The 14,212-nt window shown below is 42.7% G+C and overlaps 1 protein-coding gene across 1 annotated transcript in view; it reads left to right on the top strand.

Annotated features, from left to right (window-relative positions):
• LOC147690325 (phospholipid-transporting ATPase IK-like) overlaps positions 1-14,212 on the top strand; it is a 1,699,388-nt gene that overhangs the window by 1,137,454 nt on the left and 547,722 nt on the right. Inside the window, exon 16 of the mRNA XM_086937963.1 lies at positions 13,071-13,180. Within this exon, the coding sequence (XP_086794089.1) occupies positions 13,071-13,180 (110 nt within the window). The remainder of the gene's footprint in view (positions 1-13,070; positions 13,181-14,212) is intronic.

Genomic DNA, 14,212 nt, shown 5'->3' with positions numbered 1-14,212 from the left:
CGGGCACCAGGCTGGCAAACTTAGGTCATTGTACGGCGGAGTAGCTTTGGCATAGTAATTACCATCTTTCAGAGTCCATTAAAATCGATTTTGACATGTTGGGATACTTTTCTCCAGTTTTTTCTTTATAAAATGTGACAACAAGCTCCCCTCTCCACCGTAGGACCCATGAAGCAATAATTCAGCATGTTATATGTATGTTGTATTTTTATATGTGGTATTTTTTCATATGTGTATTGTGCTCTGAGTTGTATGTCACAAGGTTCCACTAGAAGTGCGCACCCCGAGTATTGTCACATACCTCTCCTAAGTAAACTTGTCACCACGAGGTGGTTAAATTAGATAATTGACATGAAGCGCTCATACATATCAACATATGTTGTGTGTTTTAATATGTACACTGCCAGTTTTTGGCAGTCTAACTCGCCCACTATGTTTCCACAGATTATCAAGCAATAACACGAAGTAGGTGCTATAGATTATATTTTATATCCTTAGCATGCAGAGTGTGTGCAGCTATACAATATAAAAGGAGTGGTAACAGAGAGTTAGATCCTTGGTCCTAGAGAAAAGCAATGGGGTATGGCTTTTAACATGTAGACCTGTAGAAAGGTAGGTACACGATCACCTACACTTTCTACTTCCACCTTTTTTACCATACCTACTAGAGGCCAGAATAAATAGTACTTTACCTACTAGGCAGGTATTTTTACTTTTTACTTCCCACCCAAAATCCCCCAACCTCCTATTTTTTCCATCAGATAGTACATATCCATGTGTCCCAATGTAATTTGTAGGTCACAGCATGCCCCGTTCAGCAGCAGAACGGCATGGACCCAATGACGAAGCATGCCACCAAGGGGCAACCCATGTGGGTGACAGTGGCGGCTCTTCCACTATGGCAGAGGAGCAGCACCTCACTGCTTTTAAACAGTGCGTAGTATAAACATAAAATGATAATAGCTTTGCATTATTCTCATTTATGCTTTGTGCTGCTTTACGGGCGGGCGAGGCTGCTCTGCTCTCAGAGCAGGGTAGAGGAAGAGTGGTTTGCTCACTCCTAAGTGCACAATAGCTGTTTGGTCAGCCCTCTCAGGCTGCCCAAGCAGGTTATGAGCACTTTCCTCATTCTACATGCAGGCTGCATTAGAGCCTGCGTGGAGAACATGCCCACCCCTCCAGCCCCTCGATGAGCGGCGGTCAGTCCAATCACAACACTGCATTGCAGAGTTGTGATTAGCTTTGGTGAGGGGCCTGGCTGCCTGCTTCCTGCTCCTCGAGGCAAGAGAGCAGGAGCAGAGACGCGGGACCCGCGACCCAGGGGCAAGGAATGTTTATTTATTTTTTATTCCCCACACGCAACCCCCCTGCAACACACCCCCTCCTGCAACTCCACCCCCCCGCAACTGACCCACCACCCGCGAGCCATGCCGGCTGCCACTGGTGGGGCAGGGTTATATAAGAAAACAAAGAGTTTTCTTTGACTTGGTTTTGATACATATTGACAGGAGGATGAGCCCTCTGATTTTCCTAAACCTCTTCCACCCCTTTTTTGTTGAAAGTTTTCAAAAGCTCCCACCTGTTCAGCAACAAGTCAGACTTGACCCTAGCATGTTCTCTGGGTCCCTCAGCTCCAGTCCAGCAGACCCTGCTACAGTTTTGTCCCTTTAGAGGATATGCCAGGACCCTGGCATATCGACAGCATAAGCCCCTGCCAATTGTACAACAGGCTTACCAGCCCTTTCAAGGTCAGGGCTCTGGATCAGGTAGACAGCGGGCCAGCCATCAGGAACAGCTCTCCTCCCACTCTTCTGTTTCTCCAGCAACAATCACAACATTTCTGTGGTGTGCCTTTAGCAGCACAGAGCCATCCGATGGGGAGCAGGAGCCCCCACTTCCTACAAGGAAGGCAGAACATCAGATTCGACTAATGGGTCCTGCAGATAGTCAATGGTGCTAGGCCTGCCTTTTCTTCTTGACCTGCCATATCAGCTAACTACAGCGGAACACCTGCCAGACAATCACCTGACTGTCTTATGGCAGGAACAGCAGGCTGTTTAGCCAATATGAGCCATACCGAGAGTTCCAGCATCGGAAGTAGGGGCTGGCTGCTATACTTGTTACTTCCTTGTGCTGATGAAGGGCGGAGGCCTCCTCTTTATTTTGGAACTTCAACCTTACAATGCTTTCCTCTGCAAAGACAATTTCAAGATGCTCACTCTGGCTTAGGTTCTTTCTACTCTGGATCCCAGGGATTGTATGGTGCTATTGGACCTGCACAATGTTTGATTCCTGCAAGCCAATTGACGCTACCGGTGGTTCACTGCGGATCACAAGCCCTTTCAGTGTGCCATGCTCCCTTTCCACCTCCCCAGGTCCCTTCAGGTGTTACGAAAGCTAATGCCGGAGGTTGCTGCCTTTTTGTGAAGGTCAAGGGTTCCAGTTTTCCCCTACCTTGGTGACTGCTGTTGGGCTGTTAAAGGTGGGATCACCTCAGTTGATCACAAACAATCTCCAGATGACAGATGACTTCTTAACATCTTTGGGTTTCCGATCAACGTGCCAAAGCCACACCTCACTCCTTTGCAGATGCTTCCCTTGATCAGAGTCATCCTGGATATGGTATGATTTTTAGATATTCCTCGAGACAAGCAAGCTCAGAACACTAGGGATATGATCCCTCTGTCCTGCCTCTAAGTGAGGATTCCTCCTATGCATTAGCATCCTGTATCCTGCTCACAATTTATGCCAGATGGCACATACAAGTGTTAAAGGAGAATCTGAAGTCTCAGTGGGTCCAGCACTAATGGAACCTACTGGATTCCATCCGGGTGTCAGAGGAAAAGATCTGCAATAGTGGCTGCTTGGTCCGTTCTTTGTGTAGTTCGCTGCAGCCAAAGAATGGCAAGGCAGAAGAGAAATGGACCATCTCTCGATGGAGCAGTCTCTGAATGAAAATCTGCTATGGATTAGCCGACAAGCAAACTCCATACCGTTTGCAGGCCCACTCCACCAGGCAAAGGCTGCTACCACTGTGCATTGGTATGTGGAGTGCTTGTCCTTTACATTTGTCAGGCAGATAGATGTCTGGGCATTGGTGCATATGTTCATGAAGCCCTGTTCCTTGACATTCAAGTCTGTCTAGATGGGAATGTTGCCTGCTAGGTCCTGCAGGCTTTTTCAGTTGAGCTATTCTATAGATCCACCACTTTGGGAGGTACTACTTTGGTATCTATTTACAAGTTGAGGAATCTGCAGTTAGAAGTATCCATCAGAAGAACAAGCTACTTGGCTTTGGTCACCGCTTTCCCATTTCTCGTATCTGTGGTATAGTTTATTCCACCAAAAAATATCCCAATTTAGGAATCTGCACACTGGGTGTTCAATTGGTCTACCAGCTCTACGTCTAAAGGTGTGGCTAGATTAATGAAAGAAACTGATGTCAGTGTGCATCGTGGGTGCTTATATGCTGCTCTGTAAATTACTTAAGGATTCGAACAGCTGCGACACGCATTCGCCTTGCACCACCTGCAAGTATGCAGGACCACTTCTGTGAACGTTACGGATCTAGTCTAGTCCCGGTGGATTTATTCCTTGCTAACGAATCTTTATGGGCACCCATGTAGACTAATGTTTTTAATGCTATGGTCAAAATAGGCCATTTGAACTCCTGGAAATGATCTGAGATTATTATGGTGTAGAAGAAGCAGGAATCCAGCAAATTACCGCCCGATTTCTGTAATTGACAGCTCAGCTAAATTAATGGGCTGACTTTAAGTCAACAGATTGGAAGAGTGGGCGAAGGAAAAAAATAACTTAGTGGAAGTTCCATGTTGGTTTCAGAAAGGGCAGGGGGACACTTGATCAGAGTCTTCACTTAACATTATTAGTTTCCAAATACGCCATAGCAAAGAAGGTTCAATTCTACATGGCCTTCATGGTTTTATCTGCAGCATTTGACTGCATGGCCCACAGTAAATTGTGGTCGAACTATGGCGGCTATGGGAGTTGATGCAGTAATACTTATACTTATCAGACAAATGTCTGCAGAAGCGGTAGTGCGCTATGGGAGACAAGGGGAGTGCACTAAACCTTTCAGAATTGATAAAGGAGTAAGGCAGGGTTGCGCGCTTGCTCCCTTCTTATTTTCACTTTATACAAAGAGTTTGAATGAGGTATTGAATGATAAATACAAGGATGTCCCTCACACTGCATCTATTTCTCTCCCAATCCTGCTAAACACAGGTTTTGATCGCCAGAACCCAGATGGCTCTGCAAAACTCTATTGTGACCCACTCAGAGTCTGACCCACTCAGACTATATGGCGGCCTTGGATTTGCATGTAAATAAAACAAAGTATTTAATTTTTGTGGTGAGTGGGGGTAAGAAAAGGGTGATGAGGCTTCACATTGAGGGCAATAGCATAGAATGTGTTGACAAATTCACCTACTTAGGCTTTCTTTTGAAAATAACCTCACTTGGAAAGAGATGGTAATAAACAGAGTTAATAACATGTCGAAAAGTATAGGCACACTTTTTAAATTTATGAAAAATGTAGGTAATAAGCCTATCCAGGAAATTATTAAAATCTATTCAGCAAAAAACATATCTATAGCGACTTATGGGGCAGCAATATAGGGCACTGCACATGTTTAACCCCTACAAATCATAGAAGACAAGTTTGCCAAAAGGCTATTGTCGTTTCCGCATAAAGAACTTGGTCTGCCATACATTAGCGATAGTATTAAAATAGCCCCGCTTTTGCTGTGGCTATCAATATGGAAACGAAAAGAGGTTCCACTTACCAAAACATTATAAGGGATGTTATGAAAGTTGATCATGCTGAATCAATACCTGCCTTATATATGTGAAACAAACTCTTGCTTCGCTGGGTTTGGCACAAAGTTATGAAAATTCGGTTACATGTGTAACTTACCCTAAATCTAGATTGAAAGATATCTTTTTAGCTAAATGCTCTCATGCAAGATGGAAAAGGAATATAGCAAAATGCCCAGTCATTTTATACCAAGCTGTACCATCCGTTTTACCTTGGGCTTCTTCCTATCTTTCTTTTGTTGGGCAATTGCTATCTACTGACAAGATCATGTTTAAACTACATCCCTTAAATGTTGGGCAACCTGGCAAATATATACACTTTAAACCATCTCCATGCGTGACATGTGATGCATCATCTAAAGAAATCACCTCACATATCTTGTTTTATTGTTCCTGCTGTGAAAAAGAGAGTAAAAAGTGCATTGTTCCTTTATTGTGAAAGGTTAGTCTTACCAACCACACCTCAGCAGTTTTAGTTCTCCTTCAACTGGAAACACCATTTCTTTGTTATGTGATGGTATAATTTTTTCAAGCAGCAATAAAAAGTAGAAGGGCTTCTACCTCATAAATTGTCCTACCCAGATGTATTCGAACTTGGATAGGAGAGAAATGGAGATGCACATTATTGCACTTTCTGATATATATGTTTATTAATATCACAGTACATATGTTGTGTACCGTAGCAGTAACTGATATTAGTTGTATTGGTTTATGCTTGATTGTATATTTGATAGATTTTTTAAAGGATTATCTATTTGATCATGAAATATATAGATTATACGTGTTTTAAAGGTGGTGAAATGTATAAATAACTGTCTGAAGTGATATGTTATGTACTTTTTATGCATTTTAGTGCAAAATAAAGCTTAATGTTTGATAGTCTGGTGCCTGGGCATATTTACTAGTTGAGGAAACTGCAGTTAAATTGAGTAGCCAACAGAAAGATTGCTACCAAAGGTAAATATCTTGTTCTTCGATGCTTAACACAGAAGATGACTGTGGTGTATGGTGTGATATTTCCCTTCCATTTGTGCAAGATACTACAAATATAGAGAGAAATATGGAAAAGGAGGTGTCAGAAGGTGTGGTCATGTGACAGAAAGTGTGCTAAGGCATCAAATATAATGCTGGATGGGCTGCACCTGCTCCGTATGCAGTACTGCAAGCCTACGAAAACATATTAACACTGGGGACGCACTAACCGGAAGACTCTCACTGGGCCAGCAGCAGCAGAGGGGGAAACAGTGCCACACCACCGCCGTGAGGGCAACGGCCAACGCTACAGACGCCCACAACTACCTGCCATGAGGGGAACGGCTTGCTCGGCTCTCCTGAACCCGGACTCCATTTCCCAGAGTCCGATGCCTCGTCACCTGCTCTGACACGGTGGAGCGTGCCTGGAGGCGCGATTTAATCACCACCTGCTCCCCACAGCACGGGACGCTCTAACCGGAAGACTCTCACTGGGCCAACAGCAGAAAAGGGGGAAACACTGCCGCACCACCGCCGTGAGGGCAACAGCCAACGATGCAGACACCCACACCTACCTGCCGTAAGGGGAGTGGCTTGCTCGGCTCTCCTGAACCCGGACTCCATTTCCCAGAGTCCCTTGCCACGTCTCCTGCTCTGATGCGGTGGAGCACACCTGAGGCGCAATTTAATCACCGCTAGCTCCCCGCAGCGTGGGACACGCTAACCGGAAGACTCTCACTGGGCCAGCAGCAGCAAAGCGGAAACACTGCCACACCATCGCCGTGAGGGCAACAGCCAATGCTGCAGACACCCGCACCTACCTGCCGTAAGGGGAATGTCTTGCTCGGCTCTCCTGAACCCGGACTCCATTTCCCAGAGTCCCTTGCCTCGTCGCCTGCTCTGATGCGGTGGAGCACACCTGGAGGTGCAATTTAATCATCGCCAGCTCCCCGCAGCGTGGGACGCGCTAACCGGAAGACTCTTACTGGACCAGCAGTAGCGAAGGGGAAACACTGCCACACCACCGCCGTAAGGGCAACGGCCAACGCTGCAGACGCCCACACCCACCTGCCGTGAGGGGAATGGCCTGCACGGCTCTCCTGAACCCGGACTCCATTTCCAAGCGTCCCTTGCCTCGTCTCCTGCACTGACGCGGTGGAGCGCGCCTGGAGGCGTGATTTAATCACCGCCAGCTCCCTGCAGCGCGGGCTGTGCGCTGGCCATGCCCGGGCAAAGTCCGGGCCAAGGGCTGGCCCGTCTGGTGCCCGTCATTGACAGGAAGAGGCAGGGCAGGGCCACCCCCCTTAGCTGCTGTGTTTGCGACGTTGATATATTAGTGCTAAGATTTTTATACATTTTTCGTGCCTGGTCCTATTGCCACTCACCCACACTGAGACTTTATTGATACCAGGAAGTGCCTGCATTGCGAACTTTGTAAACTGTGGAGTCCCAACTGTGGAGTCCCTAGGAACTGTGGACTGGATTGCTACTCAAATTAAGTAAAAATCGAGCGGGTCACGTTGGGGTGGGGGCGATTTCAGGGTGGTTAATATCCTGTCTTAGTCCTGTGTCGCTCGACCTCCTGTGTAGTTGGTAACAGTCTATAGGTGTTAAAACTGGTGTAGCTGGGGTGACTGATTTACAGTAGGCAGCAATATCAGAGTTTGGAAGAGGATGGACAGGTCCACCTCTTGTGATACTGGGGTTGTGATATAACCGTTTGGTTAGATTTGTCTCGCATCTCACTGGTCTTTATAAAGCTTCTGTAGTGTTGTTTAGCTTCCCTTGTTTTTCTATTGTACTGCGGATCCATGGTTGCTCACAAGTTAAGGAGTATGAGTAAACGTAAATGTGCAGCAGGCACCTTAGAAGCTTTCCTAATCAGAGCAGAATCTCTGCTGACACATGAAATCCAACTGACAGAAAGATGGTTGTCATTCAATCCTACGCAATTGCTGATGTATAAAGACCTAAATACTATAGATCCCAAAGAATCTGTTCAGCTCAAAGAACTTGTTCAGCAGATGCCAATTACCCCTAGAATAATAATCCAAACTGGGCCTGTAACACCTGCCCTGCCAAATGCAACCCCTACATCCCCAAACTCAGCACAAGATGATCATAATAGCCCAGCCATAGAAACCAGATCCCAAGCCTCAAAACAAAGAGAAGAAGCCAAAAGGAACATTCCAATAACAACGCAGAAGCATGCTATGGGTGGTTTAGAAACCAAGAAAATAAGGGGCCGAAGGTCCAACGCCCAGCTATACCACAGAGTAGAGGAACATACTGTAGCACTGGCAAAAACCTCTAGTACACAGACAGAGGCTGATGCCTATCTTACCCCTGAGGTAGCAAGTGAAGGTTCTGAGGCCCATGAGCGTGTAATCACTGTGCTACTGGAAACAGCATTCAGATCTATGGTAATTCAGATAAGTGACCTAATAGATAAAAAATGTGGCTTACTGGATCAAAAGATCGATCAGCTGAATACTAGTGCAGGTAATTTGAGAGACAGAATAGACAGTACCAACCTTGGTTGTCCAGAAAGGGGGGGTGACCCAAGGCATCTAGAGGACTCCCGGCCCCGATCATTGCTGAAACGAGCAGTAGGACAAATGATACCTTTATAGCTAAATCAATGATTCAAAGAGACAGCAGAGAAAGAGGCACACGGGAAATAGCCCAGAACAGGTACGACACAACAAGGGGAATACACGCTATGGATCCCAAGCATGGAGTTCCAAATCCACCCATAAAAAGGTTAGGCACTGACTTAACAAAAGACTCTCAAGATACAAGCTTGAATACAAGTTCTGAGGTTCTAGGATTACCACCTGCATCATGTCCCTATGTATTAATTTTAGCAGGGGTTCCAGCATTAAAAAGTGATCAAAGTGAATCCTGGATGTCTCTGCGAAATAAGGCAGTCGATTGGCTGACAAAACATGAAAACTTTAGAACCTAGATGGCGATTGTATAATAGTTAATTTTCATCGTCCACAGATGGTTCGATCATTATTACACATGGAAGAAGAAACTTTCTCCCAAAATACTTGTATTTGTGCTCTCCCATTGGGGTATTTTTATAAACCACATCCAGGGCCATCAGGTTACGATGATGTTCCGATACTAGCCCCGAATAGGTTCCAGGTATTGTCTGTTTTGGATGCCGTGGATTGACAACTAACTAACATACTTGGTGAAACATCCTCCCCTGTAATCGATGAGACAAATAGCAGTATGGAACAAAAGCGCCCCCTAAATATATGTCATCTAGAGGAGGTGCAGGGGGAGACAATACCTTACAAGGCATTTGAGCCACATGCAACTTCTGGGATAGAGGAGCAGCAGTGGTCAATACCCATACCCATAACTGCTTGTTTTGTCTTGGTGAATAGCCCACACAGGTCAAACACGACAAATACAGGAGTAAATACTAAGAAAAAATACTACTCACATCCTGGAATATAGCTGGACTAAATAGGAATCTTAGAGATACAGAATGACTGGAATACACAGAGTAAAGTGATATTCTCCTCTCACAAGAGACTTGGGCTCTAGAGACTCCCCATAGGGTAGGGTTTTAGACCTTCAGTCTAAATGCCATCCCATCTATGAGAGGTAGGCCTTCTGGGGGTCTTATCATATGGATTAGAATAACCCTCAAAATTGAATCTACTGCACTACACATACCATCCCAGGACTTGGTTGAAAGGAAAATTAGAACACAAAACAAAAAATTAATATATTTAATCAACATCTACAATAGGCCAACCCAGCTACGAAAGAATCACCAATAATAGATCAACTTGACTCATTTTTTAACCTAACAGAGGCTGGTTCAATGGTAATCATAGGGGGCGATTTTGATTGTAAATTTGAACCCGTGGTGGGTTTTGACAATCTATTTGAAGATGGAGACGCAATGAATAATATTCCCTCTCTAGAAAGTAACACAATAGTGCCCTGCACCACAGCAGCCACACAGTTCATGAACTTAACAACAGTGCAAGGTCTTAGAGCTTGTAATAGTCGGTTACCCTCGGACAGACCGAAAGCTCCAACCTTTTGCAGAGGCAATTATAGGAGTAGTATCGATTATATATTGGTATCCGTTGAGTTCTGGCAAAATGTATTGGATTCGAAAATAGACAATAGAACTGATAGTGATCATCGCCCCCTACATCTGTCACTAAAACCTGACCTTTTCCTTGGTAAAATTTTGGACAATGAGGAAACTACCACCCACACTGACGCAATATAGTTAGTAACAATTTCTGAGCTATAAAATGGCCGCACAAATTAGGAAAGTCTGAATCCATGACACAGATTTATAACATCTTTGCTGATACTGTTTCACTCCATTTAGAGTAACCGGGAGTGGAATTTTCGATAATGGCTGAACATCAAGATTTGCTGGACGCATTAGCGCCAGTATTGACTAGACTACCAAAGGAACACAGTGGAATCGGTACAAAAATAGGAGCTAATCCATAGTATAACGGGGAGTGCGGTGAGGCAATGGCGGACCTTATATTGTTAATAAAGGAGAACAATGTAACAGCTATAAGGGAGAAAAGAATTAAATATAAACAAGCCCTTACTCATGCAAAAAGAAATCTGGGAGGACAACACTTGGACAGATTTAATTGAAGCAGCCAAATCCAAAGATCAAGTAGGCTTTTTGCGTTTAATAGCAAAAGGTAGAAAGACAGGTGGGAATGATAAGGATCTTTTCCTCGATGCCAAAACTTGGGAGGACCATTTTTCTAGACTCTATGCGGATGTACAAATGGTAGAAACATCTTGTACTGCAACAGCGGTGTTTAACCATACTATTAATCTTCTTCATTTCAGTCCGGAGGAAACATTGCTGGAAATCAATGCAGTCAAGACAGGGAAAGCTCCAGGCCCCAACAAAATACTTGGAGATTTGTTGAAGCATGATAGCAGTGTTTGGGGCCCCTATATTAATCATCTGTGTAACGCAATAGCGGCAGGATCACCAATACCTGAATCATGGAAAGGGGCAGAAATTGTTAAAAATTGTAGTGACCCTGCAAATTACCGACCAATCAGTTTAATTGATATTTTACAAAAAATCCATTCCAGGCACATTTTAATGAGACTGAACGACTGGCTTGGTGAGAATAGTGTGATTTCAAAATTTCAGGCGGGGTTCAGAATAAAAACAAGCACAATCAATCAGGTTTTTAGATTTTTATGTTTATGCTGGAAATATATAAGTATAAAAAAAGGCCATTTGTATATTGCTTTTGTAGACCTAAAGGCCGCCTTTGACCTCGTACCCTGGAACTTACTTTGGGAATCACTTAAACAGCAAAGCGTCCCTGCTGAACTACTTACGGAAGTAATAAGATTACACGAAGGCAAATTTGCAAGAGTAAGATGGGGTCCGAGGGGTAAGCTATTCAAGGCCATTCCGGTAAGAAGGGGTGTACGTCAGGGGTGTGTACTGGCACCCACCCTATTCTCAATATATGTTAACGATATCCCAAGTTATCTACTTGGGTGTACACATGATTCGCCCAAGTTGGGTGGGGACTTGATGCCAGCTCTCCTATTTGCTGACGACACCATATTAATATCGCAAAATCCTTAATGGATTCTTTTAATAATTATTGAAAAAAAGGGCCTTGAAATAAATTCCGGTAAACCAAAATACATGGCAATAAATCCACACAAGTCTTTTAAAAAGAATCTAGCAGTTAGTGGCCAAACATTAGAGTATGTACATCATTTCAATTATTTAGGAATAACCTTGGACACAAAGTTGTCCTGGAAACAACAGTTAGAGAGAAATAAGATTATTCAACTACAAAACTCATTGCCAATAATAAAGAAGCATGGGACTAGTACATCGAAGGCGTTGACTCCCACTCTGGAGGTCTTTAAATTCAAAGTACAATCAGCTTCTCTTTATGGTGCTCAAATTTGGGAACCACACTGTAAAGGGAGTTTTGAATTAGGAGAAAAAAAATGTTTTAGAAGGGTTTTAAGCTTGCCAGTGAGAACACCCCTAATTCCCATTTTAATGGATTTAAACGTCAAACGAACACACCGTCATGCAATATTAAGACCTTTATTATTCTGGGTACGGATCTGGATAACCCCTGAATTGACAGACTATAAAGATGGTCTACAGGAGATATTAGAGATTGATTAGAGCAGGGGTGCCCCGTGGCTCAAACATGTCTCTTCTTGGTTTGAAAAACTGGGCTTGAGACATTTTGGGAAGCCCCGACAAAGCTGACAATGTCCAGCAAAAAACTGTTAAAATCCATCTTCTGGACCCATATTCAAAATAATGTGCTACATAGTACAGATAACGGTACACTAACAACCAAGTTTCTTATTTTCAAGGAAGTAGCGAGGTTCGAACCCTTTTTGGATGAGATACGCCCACCACTAGCTAAAGCCTTGTATATGAAGTTTAGGTATGGTGTGTTATATATCAATGTGAACACATCAAAATGGGCAGTAAAATTTGACAGAAGTAGTAATGAATTTTGTGAATTATGCCAAAATGCATCCAAGGAGAATGATTTACATGTACTCTTCTTCTGCCCAGCATACGCCAAACCAAGGAATAAATGGATTAAACCCATTTGCCGTAATCTGAACACTAGAGTTTGCACAGAGGCAGGAATAATATTAAAAACAGATACAGCCCCAAAAATAGTTTTTAGTGACAGTAAGTTTTTATTTAATGTGAGTCTTATAAGAGCTAAAGTTGGATTAATAATGTAATTATGCACATGCACTTTATGGCCTTAACGCCCAAAATAAACTATGAACCTACTCTCGCATAGAAATGTACTTGAGGTGGTATGACTATGTGGAAATAATATTGAACTTTTAAAAAAATCTGTGCACATATGTTGACTCCCGTGCAGTGGCCATTTATTTTTAAAATTCTATGCCAAGGTTTTACTGTATTAGAATATTTTAAACAGTATTTGTTTAGGTTAGGAAAATGTATTACCAATTCAGATTTCCAGCCCCTACCATGTTGAGGTGTTATTACTCATATATATAATTATATGCGCATATTTATGATGTATCTTTTATGGTTCCATTTTGAACCGAAATAAAGAATATATGAAGGGTAAAAGCATCAGTGATTAGGTGATACATTTATCTTCCTTACTGACTAGCTGTTCTATTTCACAGACTAAAATAATGCAAGGTTTCTGTGAAAGCCTTTTTCTTTCAAATTGTCTTTCTTTTTCAAACAGTGCGAGATCCAGATGGGAAGATTATGCTTTACACAAAGGGTGCAGATGATGTGATCTTCAAACGTCTCTACCCTGGCTCTACGAATGATGCCAGTGAGAAGGCACTGGATGTGAGTAGGGTCCTTCTTCCGAGATGAGCCACAATATTCTTTTGCTTATTTTTACTATTCTAAGCAGATAGTGGGAGTATAAAAGTGCAAAGGTGGATGAATTATAGTCAGTCATGAGCCCAAGCAGATTGCTGTTTCATCCTTTGGGAGTTCCTGGCATTTCTTTCTTAATCAATAGTCATAGACAGGGGAGTATCAAGAAAATTAAAATGACCCCACTTGCCAAGGAAGGTCACCAGGAATTATTACTCTAAGGAACTTTTCTTTCCCTTCATTATTCTCCTTTCCATTTTCTGTACTTCCTTCCATTTGCCTTTCATTCCTTTGAACTTACGTTCCCTCCTACTTTATTCTCCCCTTACATCTTTCCTTCTTTGTACTCTTCTTTCTTCTCTTCTTTCGAGCCTCTACTCTAGTTGCCTTTCATTTTCACTGAGACTTTCATCAATCCTCCACGTTTGGTTCCTGTAGCACCCCTCCCCCCTTGGCCCCCACCCCACACCTGTGTCACATTATCTTTCTTTCTGTTATTTATTAGTTTCACCTTCTGCTTCGGTCTTGCGTGCAACCTTGGTCTCACAGTTCATAGTTAAGTGTAAAAAATAAAAAATTACCTGTCTATTAACACCACCACTTTAGCAATAAAGAACTTTAATATCAGTGTACAAATATTGTTGGGCACAAATACAATGTCAAAAATATCATGATGTCAAGAAAATGGTGGGGCAGAATATTGCAAAAAATAGTATTGTTTATAAGTGTTTAATATCAGTTTTTTTATAAGTTGTATGCAATATAACTGTTTAACTATTTTGCTGTTTTATAATTTTTTTCTGTGTTTAATTGTATTTATTTACTTATGGGTAGTTTTTTTAAAAGATATATTTCCCGATATTTGATAAATTCTTCATTTATTTTATAAATGTTAATTTGTTGATTCAATTATGAATAATGTAAATTCTCTAATCTATAACTTATTACATATATCAGTTTTAAGCATAGCATTAGCACAGTGTCATCCACTTTGAGCTA

Source organism: Lissotriton vulgaris, chromosome 9, assembly GCF_964263255.1.
Source record: "Lissotriton vulgaris chromosome 9, aLisVul1.2, whole genome shotgun sequence".
NCBI classification, from domain to species: Eukaryota; Metazoa; Chordata; class Amphibia; order Caudata; family Salamandridae; genus Lissotriton; species Lissotriton vulgaris.
Note: the sequence above shows the minus strand (reverse complement) of the source record. Positions and strands in the feature narration are given on the sequence as shown.